Genomic DNA, 13,323 nt, shown 5'->3' on the forward strand with positions numbered 1-13,323 from the left:
TGGCAGTGGTGGCTGCTGCGGAGCGCGGAGCGCAGGCGGCACTGGAGTTGCGACTGCAGACGATGAGGTGCAGACACTGTCGGGCAGCGTGAGGCGGGCCCCGCCCGGGCCCCCTGGAACCCCGGGCACCCCGGGCTGCGCAGCTGCTGCCAAGGGCCCCGGCGCGCAGCCGCCCAAACCGGCCAGCTTGGGCCGCGGGCGGGGGGCAGCAGCTGCCATCCTCAGCTTGGGCAACGTGCTCAATTACCTGGACAGGTACACCGTGGCAGGTGAGCAGGCGCCCCACCCAGCTGGAGAACTAGGACCCCTGCATTGACGTACCCGAGGGAGGCTTCGGTCCCAGGGCCCCAATATCAAGCCCTATATGGGGGCTCTATGGGATCTTCCACTAAGACATAATTGTGATCCACTGGGGGTCCAATCCAGGGACCTCCTCCCAGCTGAGGGCCAGGGTTTGGGGAAGTCCCCCACCCCTGGATCAACCCAAGCGTCCTCCCTAACCCTTGATGTCCCAGCCGTTGTCCTCTCTCGGAGAGGCTCCTTTGCGTCTCTGTGTTCCAGCCTCTGCGCCTTCTCCTTCCTCAGTCTCTGGTTCCCAGGCCTCTCTCCCCTCCCCCAGCTCAGGCAGTCTGTCCGTCGGTAGCGGGTCAGTTCCTTCCTTCCTCCGCCACCTCCATCCCCTGCCTGCGGGCCGCGAGTGCGCGCGCCCCTTGCGGGTGTGCGCCGGGGAGCCCGAGTGTGTGCGCGCGTGGCAGCGCGGATGTGTGTGTGAGCGCGTGGTTGACAAAGGCTCAGGGCTGCGGGGAGCAGAGGGAGGGGCGGGGCGGGTCTGCGGCGCCTGGGGACCCTGGATGCGGTTTGCAGCTGGCCTTGGCGAGAGGCCTGAAAACACCGCCCCCTTGCTCCGTGGTGCTTGGGGCCTAGGGCAGCCACTGAGGCAAGAGATGGGGGCGGCCTTAGGCTCCCTGAACATCTCTGGGGACCAACCTTGGGAATTGAGAGAGCAACTGGGTTCTAGCCGCTCATTTGCCCCATGTGCTTGATGTGTGACCTTGGCCCAGTCTTAGCTCATGTTTACATCTGTTTCACCACTGCTGAGGTGATGGTTCCCTGGGCGTGTGTGCCTGTTGACAGTAAGGTTCTGAAATTCTGATTTTTCTCTCCTCCCTCACTGCGTATGGGCCTTGGGGTAGGGACTTGCCCTAGATTGAGCTGCCTCTTGAGTGAGTGTGGCTGAGAGGGGACTCTGGCCTAGAGGGGACTCCCTGTGGAAGGAGAGAAGTGACTGGTTACCTGGTGAGCTAGCCCAGAACCTGCCTAACTGCAGCTTAGTAGGAGCTAGAGCTACAAAAAGAAAACAAAATCCTATGAAATATTAAAAATAAAAATAGACTATAAAGGGAAATCTGTGGCACCTGAGAAGGGAGAGTCCTAGAGCGGTGACTGCTTGGGTGGCCACCTACCTCATGCCACCTAGGTCCTCTCCTCTAGGCCTCAGTCTGGCCCTCTGTGGAATGGGGCTTTCTGGAGAATGTAAGGGTCAAGTGGAAGCTAACCCCTCCACCCTGGCTTTGGAAGCACCTTACCTCTCCCCTCTTTGTGCTGGAAGGTGTTGGAGTACCACCTGTTTCTGAATCAAGCAATCTAAAAAAACCCCTGCATGAGCAAGAATAATGAATGCCACTTAGGTGACAGTCCCTGTCATGTATGTGTGTGCATCACACTGCCCGGGAAGTGGGTGCTTAGGGAAAGTGGAAAAGTCACGGGAGACCCAAGACCAGCAGGCAAACCAAACATGGCTTCTGTAGGTGCCTGGGGAAACTGAATCCCCTTGTGGCCCCTGTGCAGGGTGGATGACCCCAGGAGGGGATGAGAAGGCTGGTAAGTTGGGCCCACCAGTGGGCTTCTGCTTCAGAAGAGGCCCCCTGCCCTCCCTGAGCAGAGGACCAAGGTTTCTGCTTCTGGCACCTGCACACTCCCCATCTTGTTTTTTTCCGGTCTAGACCACCTCATCTGACATTCGTGGGGGCACTGGCTCTGGCAAGGGGAGATCAGGGAGTCTAGTGCTTATCTGCCTTCACCTCTCTTGGGGTCCCCTGCTTAGACTATCAGAATGGTGGCCCAAGATAGGACATTGCTGGTGAAGTGTGAGCTGGAAGGATAGTGGCTAAGAGAGGAGTGGGGCAGCAGGGAGGAAACCCGGAAACCTCTGTGCAAACACTGGCCAGGCCGTGCCTCCCTCCCATCCCAACAGCAAGCAAGAACTCACAGGCTGCCCCACCCCCAACAGACAAGGTACACAGATTTCCTCTCCGGATAAGCCTGCCTCTGTCCCTCTCTCTCTTTATGGCAGACTTCTCCGCCCTTTGCTCCCCAAAGTTCAGGAAGGTTTACTATCACTATAGCAACTGATGTGTCTTGGGCCAGGGCAATGGCCAGCCCAGGGCTGAGTCCACCTGTGGTTGACAGGCCCAGCAGGGACAGGGGAGGGGGTATGGACACTCTGCTGCATGGGCACCTTCCATGTCTGCACTGCTTGGTTTGACCTCAGCACCCCCAAAACACCCTCATACCCTATCACCTTACCAGCAAGAAGCCCCTTTCTTCTCCCGTAACCCTGCACATGTCTATCTTCATGGGACCAACAGGCCCTTTCCAGAAGGAGGATAATGCACGCCACATATATAATTACAAATTTTCTAGTAGCCACATGTAAAACAAGGAGAAAGAGAAACAGGTGAAATTAATTGGTAGTATGTTTTATTTAATCTCAAAGATCTAACATGTTATCATTTCACCATGCAATAGAAATGAAAAGTGGTTAGTGGCATACTTTTGTGTTCTTTTTCATACTCCATCTTTGGAATCTGGCGCGTGTGTTTTATGTTGACAGCAATTGTCAGTTTGGATGAACTGTGCTTCAGGAACTCAACAGCCACGCTGACTAGAGGTCACTATATTGAATAGCACCAGGCTAGAGTCTTTGATGCTAGGGTTTGAATCTAGGTGCTTCAGTGTACCAGCTGTGTGACCGCAGGGATTTTACTTGAACCTTCTGGGCTTCAATTTCCTCCTCTCCACCTCCTGGTTGTGTGGAGTAAATGAGAACTCGTCTGAAGCACCTGGTACAAGGCGAGGGCCTCACAAATGTCCGTGGCCTTCTCGGCAGTACCTCTGCCCAAGCCATGGCCTCAGCTGCGTGTCCTTCCTGGTTCTCTGTTTATGCCAGTCTCTTTCAGGACGCCTTTGCGGTTCCCTCCCCTTCTCCGCCAGGGCTGGGCTGCCGCCTGGGAATGCAGGTAGCTTCTACCCTAGCATTCCCAGTGACACCTGGAGATCCAGTTAATTAGGCCTCTCCTCTCCATGAGAACCCCTTGAGGGCAGTAGGCCTCAGAACCAGCCATGAGGGCCAGGCTCCTGCCTTTCTTGCTGAACATTACTTCAGTTGGATAACCTGGAAGTAGCCCAGAAATCTCATCTCAAACTTTTCCAGTACATTTCTGGATAGATGGGAAGACTGATGCCCAGAGAATGTGGATACCTATTCAGGGTAGCAGTGCGAGGTAACACCAGGCACCCCTCTGCCTTAGCCCCGTGGAACCTTTTCTCCAGCTCAGATGGAAGTGGACCATGTACCCTGCTGGACATGCCAGGTCTGGAATACAGAGACTGCAGGAGTGCTCCTGGGTAGATGCATTTCAGCTCGAATTATCCCTGGCAATATGCTTGCCCATAGGGCTCATGACTCTTGCTTTTTAGCAGCCCCCCACTCTGCACTCTGAGCCCACTCCTGACTGCCAGGCCAGGAGAAGGAGGCAGTCCCTCTGGTTAAGGTCTTGGGGCCCTCTCTCGCCTGTACTGTTCCCTGGTGCCAGAGCCGCCTCCACTCCTGGGCTTCCATTCTTCCCTCTGAGCATGTAGGTGGTACCTTGGGTTCCTGGAGCTGGGCCCGCAGTGGGGAGCTGGCCTGGGTTCTACTCCTGGTTGGCGAATGACTATTTGAGAACGGAGTTCCTTCCCCAGCTTCTCCAGTGGTACCTGTTTCCCACCTCATCCCTGGACACCTCTCTCTTCTCTTTGATCCTGCTCACCGCAGATTGGGCATTTGGAGTTTGGGGGGGTGGTGAGTAGGAGAGGCAGAGCACTACCCTGGGGGAGTCCTTTTCTGCCAAAGAAGCTGAGACTGGTCTCCATGGCAACGGCTCACTAACACAAACCGAGGAGGAGAGGCAGCACACGGGGACCCAGCTGGGAACGCAGGCCTGGCAGGACTAGGGGACTTCCCCAAACAGCTGAACTGGGTGTCGGAGGAAGGGGCTGCCAGCACGTTCTGTGCCAGGCTGGGATCACTTCCCTTTTTGCTGTCTTTTGTATCTGCCAGGTTGAATCTATCCAGAGCTGACAGATGAGGAAACCAAGACCCAGGAGGCCTTGTAGTTGGTCACCTGGGCAGGTAAAGGCCAGATTACATAGAGCTAGCTCAAAGGATGAAACGAGCTCCCTGGAATCCTCACCCTCCCTCCCTGCTTAGGCGGCCTTGCCCTGACCAGTAGGCCACATCTTCCCTGTGGGGAAGCACCTAGCAGAGGTCTGAGGGGTGAGGCATAGAGGGCTGCATTCCTGAGTGTCTTTCTGGCAGGGTCAGCACCCAGGTGATCCTCGGGCTGGCCTGGAATGTTAGCGTCCTATGACTAACCACCAGCTGCCCATTTCTTTGCTCCTTCCTCCTTTGGCACTTTCTAGCTGGTTCTGCCAGCTCTTTTGTGCTGTGGGCCTGTGAGAGGAAATGTCTTTGAATCTTACTCCCTTGGTCTGGGCCCTGGGGCAGTTTACAGCCTGCGCTGTCCCTCAGTTTCCAGTTTTGTGAGCCAGGCAAGGAGGGTGCAGGGCTGCATTACCAACAGTGATATTCAGAGAGGGGGAACATCTGTAATTTCCCCAGACAGGAAGTGCCTTTTGCTTCTGCCTAGATGAGGGGACCTGAAGTCCTGGGATTAGAAGGGGGCTGAGGGAGGGATGCAAGGAGGAGACTAGCTTGATCCCTAGACTTCCGGAGCTGGACCCTCAAGGACTCCTGGGCTGGGCTTCTTACGCCTGACTTTACCAGATTGACTGTGTGACCTCGGTGAGGCTCCAACCCTCTCTGAGTCCTGGACCCCTCCCTGAAAGCTGATATTCATGCTCTCTTGCTATGATCAGGGTCTCACTCCCACGGTAGCCTGGCTTACATGTCTCAAATTCTCCCTGCTTCCTGCTCCCCAGACACAACAGGTTTGCACCCTAGAAGTTTCAGCAGCAAACCTCAGTTCCCCTGAATGGTCTCAGCAACGTCTCTGCCTTACACTCAGGTCCTCATCCATCACAACACCGGTCCTTGGGCCAGGGACCACCTCCCTCCAGCCTGAGAGGTGAAGCCTGGTCACTGGCCCACATGCCAGCATGGTGGGTCTGACACAAGGTGTGGGCCACATTGACTGGCACAGTGGCCGAGTTGGAACTCACCCAATACCCATCCTTCTGGACTGAGGGGGAACTTGGTGGGCTTGGGCATCCCCAATTCATGTCCAGTCCTTCCATGTCTCTGTTGCTGGGGCTCAGGTTTCTCTGATGGTGGCTTGTTGTTGCTGTGTGGCATTGGGTCGACTGTAACTCATAGTAACCTTATGAACAACTGATCTAAAGCCTGCCCTGTCTTGCGCCATCTTCATCATCTCTGACATACTTGAACATGTTGTGACAGTCACTCCATTGACTCCCAGATTATGTCAATCCATCTTGTTGAGTGTCTTCTTATCTTACACAGGCCTACCACCTTTCTAAGATAATGTCCTCCTCCAAGGACTGTCCTCTCCTAGCCCAAAATAGGTAAGAAGAAGCTTCATCCTTGCCTTCAAAAAAGGACCCTGGTTGTACCTTTTCCAAGTCATATTTGTTTGTTCTTTTGGCAATCCAGGAGGTATTCAGTACTCTTCTCCAACACCATAACTCAGAGACATCAGTTCTTCTTCTTGTCACCATTAGTCCAACTTTCAGATGCATAGGAAGTAATTGAAAAGGATATGGCTTTGGTGAGATGCACCTTAGTCTTTAAACTGATATCCTTGCTCTTTAGCACTTTGAAAAGATCCTTGACAAGATATTTTCCCAATGCAATGCACCTTTTGACCTCTTGACTGTTGGTACCAAGGGTGCTTATTGTGGATCCAAGCAAGATGAAATCGTTGACAACATCAATCTTTCCACCAGACTAACATGATGTTGCCTGTTGGACATGGTGAAGATGATTGTTCATGCCGTTTTGCCCTGAGCAGGACACACAGTGAGCGTGGGGCATTGAGTCTCTGGGAAGGAAGTAGGAGGAAGCGATCAGCTGTAGTCCCTGTCTGTTCAGCCCTTGGTTCTGACAATGGGACTTGTCTTCCTCATCCCCTAAGCTGGGCAGAGAAGCTTCTGTACACTCAGGAAGGGGTTTGGGTGCAGTTCTGAGCCCAGGTTATATGGTAAGGTGGTATGATGCCAAGCTCTCATCTGCTCTGTGTCTGCCCAGCTCCTGGTGGCTAAGGGGATGGTGAGAGGGATCCTGGGGGAGATATGCTGATGATCGAAACATCTACACCAGGACGGGAACTAAGAAGCAACAGTGCGCTGGCCAGTGTTGGAGACTGGGTTGTGGGCTCTCTGCCTGCCCCTCAGTCCTCGGCCCTCTTGACCCCCAGGGTCTCCGTGCTCATGCCTCAGCCCTACAGATGTTTCTGCAAGGTCCTTGTGCTCCTAGCCCCACTGTCAAACATGAGTTTGCTGAATGGGAGCCAGAGGCATGATAAGCTTTGTAAGCAGCAAAGGACTGCTCCTGTAAAGACGCTTGGGGGAGGCCTGCACATTGTAGCACTCACAAGAGGGTGTGTGTGTGTGTGTGTGTGTGTGTGTGTAAGGAATAGGCTATAGCTTCTTTTGGGGAGTTGTCGGGGCAAAAGTAGGGAGCCAGGTTTTCTGAGCTCACCTTTTCTGAATCTGTTTCCTCCTTGAAAAGTGGGGTCAGACTGACCAGGTCTCCTAGGGTGCAGAAGCAGGAGTGGGAGAAGTCTGAGATTTGTGACCTTGAACTCTCTATTCTGTGGTCTGTCATCTCTCTCTGACCCTTCTGTCCCCACCCCTGTCTTATACCTGTGGCCGCACTAGCCATACCCCGCTATGGGTCATGAGAAGCCTTAGACACGTCATCCCTGGCCTCTGGTGGTCTTACATGTCTCTGAGCCAGGCCAGAGCTGTGGAGGCTGAGCTGGGAAAGGAGTGGCTGGACAGAGACCCCAAATTGCTAAGGCAGAGCCTGGTTCCAGGAAAGTTCGCCCTAAATGATAGACTGTAACCACAGGACAGAGGCCAGGCTGCTGTCGCCACCCATTCTGGGCACAGAGGCTTAGCGGGGAGGAGGGAGGACTCTCAGGGCTCAGGGGGGAACTGGGAGGGTCTTGGATGGAGAGGGTGTTAGACCTTTAGCTGGGGATCTCTTTGTGGGGTGACTTCAGAGTCTAGGTTATCTGGGGAGGGAAGGATCTCTCTGAGGGTCTAAGAATCCAGGGTCGGGGGCTCATCCTCAGGGTCCCTGCAGGAGTGACCACTAGGCTGCCTTAATGTTAAGGACCTGGATTTGGGGGGTGTGGAGGAAGGATAAGCAAATGTAGAACAGACTCAATTAAGGTTAGGGAATGGGGCCAGCAGAGATACACTGAGACCCTGGGGTGCTCTTCACACTGACAGACAGGGGTTCAGGGCAGGGTCCAGGTGTGTAGGAAGGCCAGTTTGAGGAGTGGGCCAGCCCACTTGCCCTGTGAAAGCTTGGTGATGGGGAAAGGATATGAGAGTGTGTGTGTATATGTGTGTGTTTGTGTGCACATCGTGCTTGAGAGCCAGGCTTTGGCTCCTAGTGGGAGTGCCTGCAGGGCCAGGCTATGGTTTCCCTGCCTTTGCCATCCAGAGCCAGGCCTTCAGACCCCTATAATTACTGGGGCGGGCACTACAGCCGAGCCGTGGAGCAGGGGTGAGACTCCCAGAGCAGGCCAGCTCTGAGGCTTGCATTGTGGAGCGATGGTCCCCTTTAAGAGGGGCCGGCTGATGGCAGGATCCCTCAGCCCTGACTACTATGTGCCGGGCACAGTTTCAAGCATGTGACATGGAACAACCAACCAACTTAAACCCACAACAATGATATGAATCGGGCCTTAGGATGATGCCATTTGACAGAAGAGGAAATTGGCACAGAGAGGTTAAGTGTCTTGCCTAAAGTCACACAGCAGGAAGGATGAAACCAGGGCTTGAACCCAGATGATTTCGGCTTTGGAGTGCCTATTGTTGGGAACTCTGCTAAACTGCCTTCAGCTCTGGGAGAGATTTGGATGGAGTGGATGTGGGATGGAGTTGATGTGGGGTGATGGGGTCTGCGCTTGGGGCTCCAAGTTTGAGTACTGGGTGCCCTGTCTTACCAGACCAGACAGGAAAAGGCTTTAATACCATGTAGTACCTTAGGTAGGGCTGGCCTGAGTCAGGGGCCCCAAGGTCAGCATGGGTTTCTTCTCCATCTCTGTCCTTTGTGAAGGCGTGGCGACATGTGAGCCTGGCTGAAAGATTTGACTCAGCTGATGAGGCCAGTGGTGGTTTAGTGGTGAAATGCTGGCCTTCCGTGCAGGAGACTTAGGTCTGATTTCCAGCTGATATACTTCAGGCACAGTCACTCTCAGTGACTCTCAGGCTTACATGTTGCTATGATGCTGATGAGTTTTCAGTGACATTTCTAGGTTAAGATAGACTAGGAAGAAAGGCTTGGTCATCTACTTAAGAAAATCAGGCAGTGAAAACCCAGTGGATTACAGCAATCTGTTGTGCATGTGGTCACCATGGATTGAAACGAACAGAGATGCCTTCAAGGGGCCAGGCACCTCTTCATAAGAATCATGGAAAAGGAGGCTGGAGGGCTCCTGGGAGAAGTGACCCTGAACTTGGTGCTTGAATGATGAGATTGATCTTTGGAGGTAGAAATGGAAACCCCAGGAGGAGAGCATTGCTGTGGCAAAGGCTCAGCAGCCGCTGGGCTGTATGCAAACTCGTGAGTCCTCAGACCGGCAAGGCCAGTGGTCTCTAGTCACTGGGCAAAGTAAATGACAGGTGCCAGGGTCTGTCTTCTAGAGAGGGTGGTTCTGCAGACTTGGGGAGGGCCTGACAGGCTGTATTTTGACAAGCATCTTCCCTCAAAGTGATTGGTTGGTTGAATTTTGGAAATAGATCAAGTTCGCTGATCTCCCCATGCTTTCCATTGACAGGAAAGAACATAGGTCCAAGGAGGTGAAATGTCATGGTGAGCAGAATTCCCCCTTGCCTAAAGCTGTGTGTGTGTGTGTGTGTGTGTGTGTGTGTGTGTGTGTGTTGGGACAGGGAAGGGGGTACTGTGGATGGCAGAAGAGATGGATTAAGGCAGTCTGTGGAGTTCTCAGATGCTAGGAGTCTGGGAATGATCTGGATGCCAATGGGGGCGGCAACCATAGGCAGTGAGCTGGCACTTGTAAAGCTCCCTGAAGCGCCTGACACATAGGAAGCACTCCTTGCTTTATTGCGTTCCTTTAGTGCTCTTTGCTGGTGCTGCGTTTCTCACAAACTGAAGGTTGGTGTTAAACCCGCATCATGAGGTCTGTCGGCGTCGTGCCTCCAGCAGCGTGTGTGCTCTTTGAGTCTCTGTGTTACATGCTGGCCATTCTCACTCTATTTCCATTTTCATTTTCATAAGGCTCTTGCACACTTTTCTTGGAAAAAGTGCAGCCACAGTGCTCCTTGGCAGCAAAGATGGTGGAGCTTCGTCTCTCATACTTTGGGCGGGTAGCTAGGTGAGGCTATTCCTTGGAAAGCGGCATCAGGCTTGGAAAGATGGCGGGTCTGTGAAGGAAAGGAAGAACCCCCCCCAACGAGGTGGATTGACACGGTGGCCTCAGGAACGGGCTCTAGGATGACAGAGATGATGAGGATGGCACCGGACAGAGCAGGGTTCAGGTCAGCTGTTCATGTGATTGCTATGAGTTTTATTCAACTTGACGGCACTTAACGACAACAATTACACACTTGGTAGGCTACAATATCTTTAGGGGGCTCCCCTGGCACAGCCCTAGTGGGTGTGCTGCTGACCCAAAGGCTGCACATTTCTGGCAGCTCGAATCCACCCGGGCTCCATGGGAGAGAGTTGGACAGTCCCCTCCTGTTGCTTTAGAAACTCAGAAGCCCAGTGGAGGGTCCTTCTGAGTCAGGACCACCTCAAGGGCAGTGAGTCGTGATTTAGGGGAAACAACTTTTCTCTGCACCAGGAAACCAAAAATTCACTTGGTCCGCTTTGCTGCTGTTATGTTTTACCATAGTGGTCTAGAACTGAACCCACAGCTTTGAGGCATGTCTGTACTCGGGAATCAAAATCCAAACCCCTGAGTTTTTGAGTTGTTGAGTAACGTGTGTTACTGAGCGGGACTTCTTCGTGGGGTTTCCTTGCCTGTAATCTCAATGAAATCAGGTCACCAGACCTTTCTTCCGCAGCACCACTGAGTAGATTCAAATCACTAACCTTTAGGTAGTAGTCGAGCTTAAATTGTCCAGGCAGAGAACTTCAGTGCATATTATCTGCTAATAATAGTGACTGGTTGTGGTGTTGTTACTGAGCCAGCAGCCTGAGCCAGTGGATGCGGGAGGACTCGTGGGTGAGGCTAAGGCTGAGCCAGGGTTGATAGCCACGGCATTAGCTCCTTGAACCCAGAAACTATGTTGTGGTCTGTGGAGCACCTGCCCTGGTTTGGAACTTAGTTTGTGATCAATCTTTGTCTGGTGAGGCTGCAGGTGGGATGCTGGGTGGGTGGAGGTGTGGCTAGGGCAGGGAGGCTAGTGAAGATGCTGGCAGTGAGGACAGAGGCCACAGAAGCAGGGTGACCCACATTCATGGAGGTGAGGGAGCATTAGGGGTCACCCTGCCTTCCGGGGACCTGGCCAGGGATCTTGTTGTGCTGCTCAGAAGATGCACAAGGGACTGCAGATTCCAAGTCCACTAGGGCTCCAGAGGAGATGGAGGGATGAGACAGGTCTGTGGGATTGGGCCTTCAGGAGGAGGCTGGTGTTAGGGGAGTGATGGAGGTGAGGACAGAGTGTTGGGGTGGAATGAGAAGGGACAGTTTGCAGAGGGACAGGACAGGGGGCCTTTCACCCTCAGGAAGATAGAGGTGAACATCTGTGGGGCTTGAGTGCATAGAAACCTTCCCTGAGAGACAGGAGAGATGATTGACGTAGTAGAATAAGAGATGATGAGCCTTAGACAAGAGGCAAGACCTCTGGGGGCCTGGGAGGGGCGTAACTGGAGTGAATGGATGGGAAGGTTTGGGGGCAGGGAGCCCACTGTTCTAGAATGTTTTCTTAGGCCAGAAAATGAACTGTGAGCAGAGAGCAATTCTGGATGTGGGTTTGGGGCGGCTGCCTGGAGAGGTCTGGGTTGGGAGCTGCGGGTGTGGGAGGGGTGGGAGCTCCCCCCTCACACCCCAGTGATGGCTGGTGAATTGCGTGGACTTGTCTTGGTCTGGAGAGGCTCTTTCTGGGCAGTCCTGTGAGCCCCGTCCTGTGACCCACCGAACCTCAGCCTCCAGGAAGGAGGCTAAAAATAAGGCTGTGGTGAAGAAGGGAGGGGGTGCATGGGCCAGAGCCAGGCTGGAGCCCAGAGGAAAATCTGAGGCAACTGGCCGAGCAGCCGTGACACACACTCCCCGTGCCAGCGGCCAGCGGGGTATTGCCCTCCTGCAGACACAGCCCCTTCTGAGCCTAGATGAAGGAAAACAAGCCTGGGAGGACCCTGAGGGTGCCTGCTCGCTGCAAAGTGTCCTTCTGCCCCTTCTGCCTGCAGCTCATGACCTGGACCCAGGCTGGGCTCTGGGCTGAGGGGCATGGGTGGGTGTGAACACCCAATGTTTCTGGTGTCCTGGGCTCTACACCCTATCCGAGCCTTCCTGGGAATTCCAAGAAGCTCCCTGATGCCCAGTTGGGTGTGGAAAACATCCCTCCCCATTGCCAGGAGCTCTGAGTGATACATGAAGTCTGGGGAGGCTTCCTGGAAACTGAGGCAAACACTGGGCTTGGAAGGCTGGAGTGTGCTCTGAAGAGGAAGTGAGAGTACTTTGATTTGCTGTGAGCACGTGATATATTCATGGGTACTCTCCTGATAGGGCCCTGCTCCCATCAGAAAGCCGGTGGCTCCTACACAGGCCCTGGGTTGCTCTGGGCTGTGGGTGGGCACCCTCAGTGCAGGGTTCCAGTGGGGAGGTTCTACCCCACTGCATCGTCTGCTTCATCTATCCTTTTACCCACTCAACACCTAAATAATGAGTCTTAACGTCTTGAGTCCTTCTGTGGCACAATTAGTTAAGTGCTTAACAGCTAGCTAAGAGGTTGGTGGTTCAAATCCATTGAGAAATCTGCTGACAAAAATCCTACGGAGTGTAATTCTCCCCTGCACGTGTGGAGTCATGTGAAGTCACCACAGGTCAAAATTAACTCAATGGCAACCAACTTGGCTCCGTCCTGGGTTCTGGAGAGGGTGCACTGTGGGTCTTGCCCTCCAGGGGCGCAGTGTGGCATGAGTGAGCACTCACCTACCTGTTTATATGGAACTCACCAACGGTCACTGAGTCCCAGCTGTGTGACGGGTTAGGGGATAGATGGGAACCATGCAGAGGTTGTCGAGTGTCATCTAATTGGTTCCGACCCTGTGTGTGACAGAGTAAAGCCTCATCCTGTGCCATCCTCATCCACAATGGCATCCACCGTGTCAGTCTAGTTCACTGAAGTGTGTCTCAGCTTTACCGAGTCTGACGTCCTTCTCCAGACACTGGCCCCTCCGGAAAACATGACCCTGTACAGTAGTTGAGAGGAAGTTTCACCACCCTCGCTTCTAAATAGCCTTCTGGCTGCTCTTCTTCCAAAACAGATTTGTCTGTTTTTTCTGGCAGTCCATGGTATATTCGGCAATTTTCACTAACACTGTAATTCAGAGGCAACAATTTGGCTTTGGCCTTTCTTATTTATTGTCCAGCTCTTGCATGCATGCACATGTTATTGTTAAGTGCTGTCAGGTTGAGTACAACCCTGTGAACAGCGGATCTGAACTCTGCCCCATCCTCATCATATCATCTCCACCATACTTGAGCCTATTGCTGCAGCCACTGTGTCATCTATCTTGTTGCAACTGAAAAATACCATAGCTTGAGTAGTGGTTGTTCTTGTGTATCACCCAGTCAGAACTGACCCATTGTTGTTGTT

The 13,323-nt window shown here is 53.5% G+C and overlaps 1 protein-coding gene across 1 annotated transcript in view; it reads left to right on the forward strand.

Annotated features, from left to right (window-relative positions):
- Nucleotides 1-13,323, forward strand: part of SPNS2 (spinster homolog 2 (Drosophila)) — a 38,907-nt gene that overhangs the window by 526 nt on the left and 25,058 nt on the right. Inside the window, exon 2 of the mRNA XM_006899797.1 lies at nt 7-269. Coding sequence (XP_006899859.1) covers nt 7-269 — 263 coding nt within the window. The remainder of the gene's footprint in view (nt 1-6; nt 270-13,323) is intronic.

The sequence above is a fragment of the Elephantulus edwardii genome, unplaced genomic scaffold, assembly GCF_000299155.1.
Source record: "Elephantulus edwardii isolate Elephantulus edwardi_28Jun2011 unplaced genomic scaffold, EleEdw1.0 scaffold00267, whole genome shotgun sequence".
In the NCBI taxonomy this organism is placed as follows: Eukaryota; Metazoa; Chordata; class Mammalia; order Macroscelidea; family Macroscelididae; genus Elephantulus; species Elephantulus edwardii.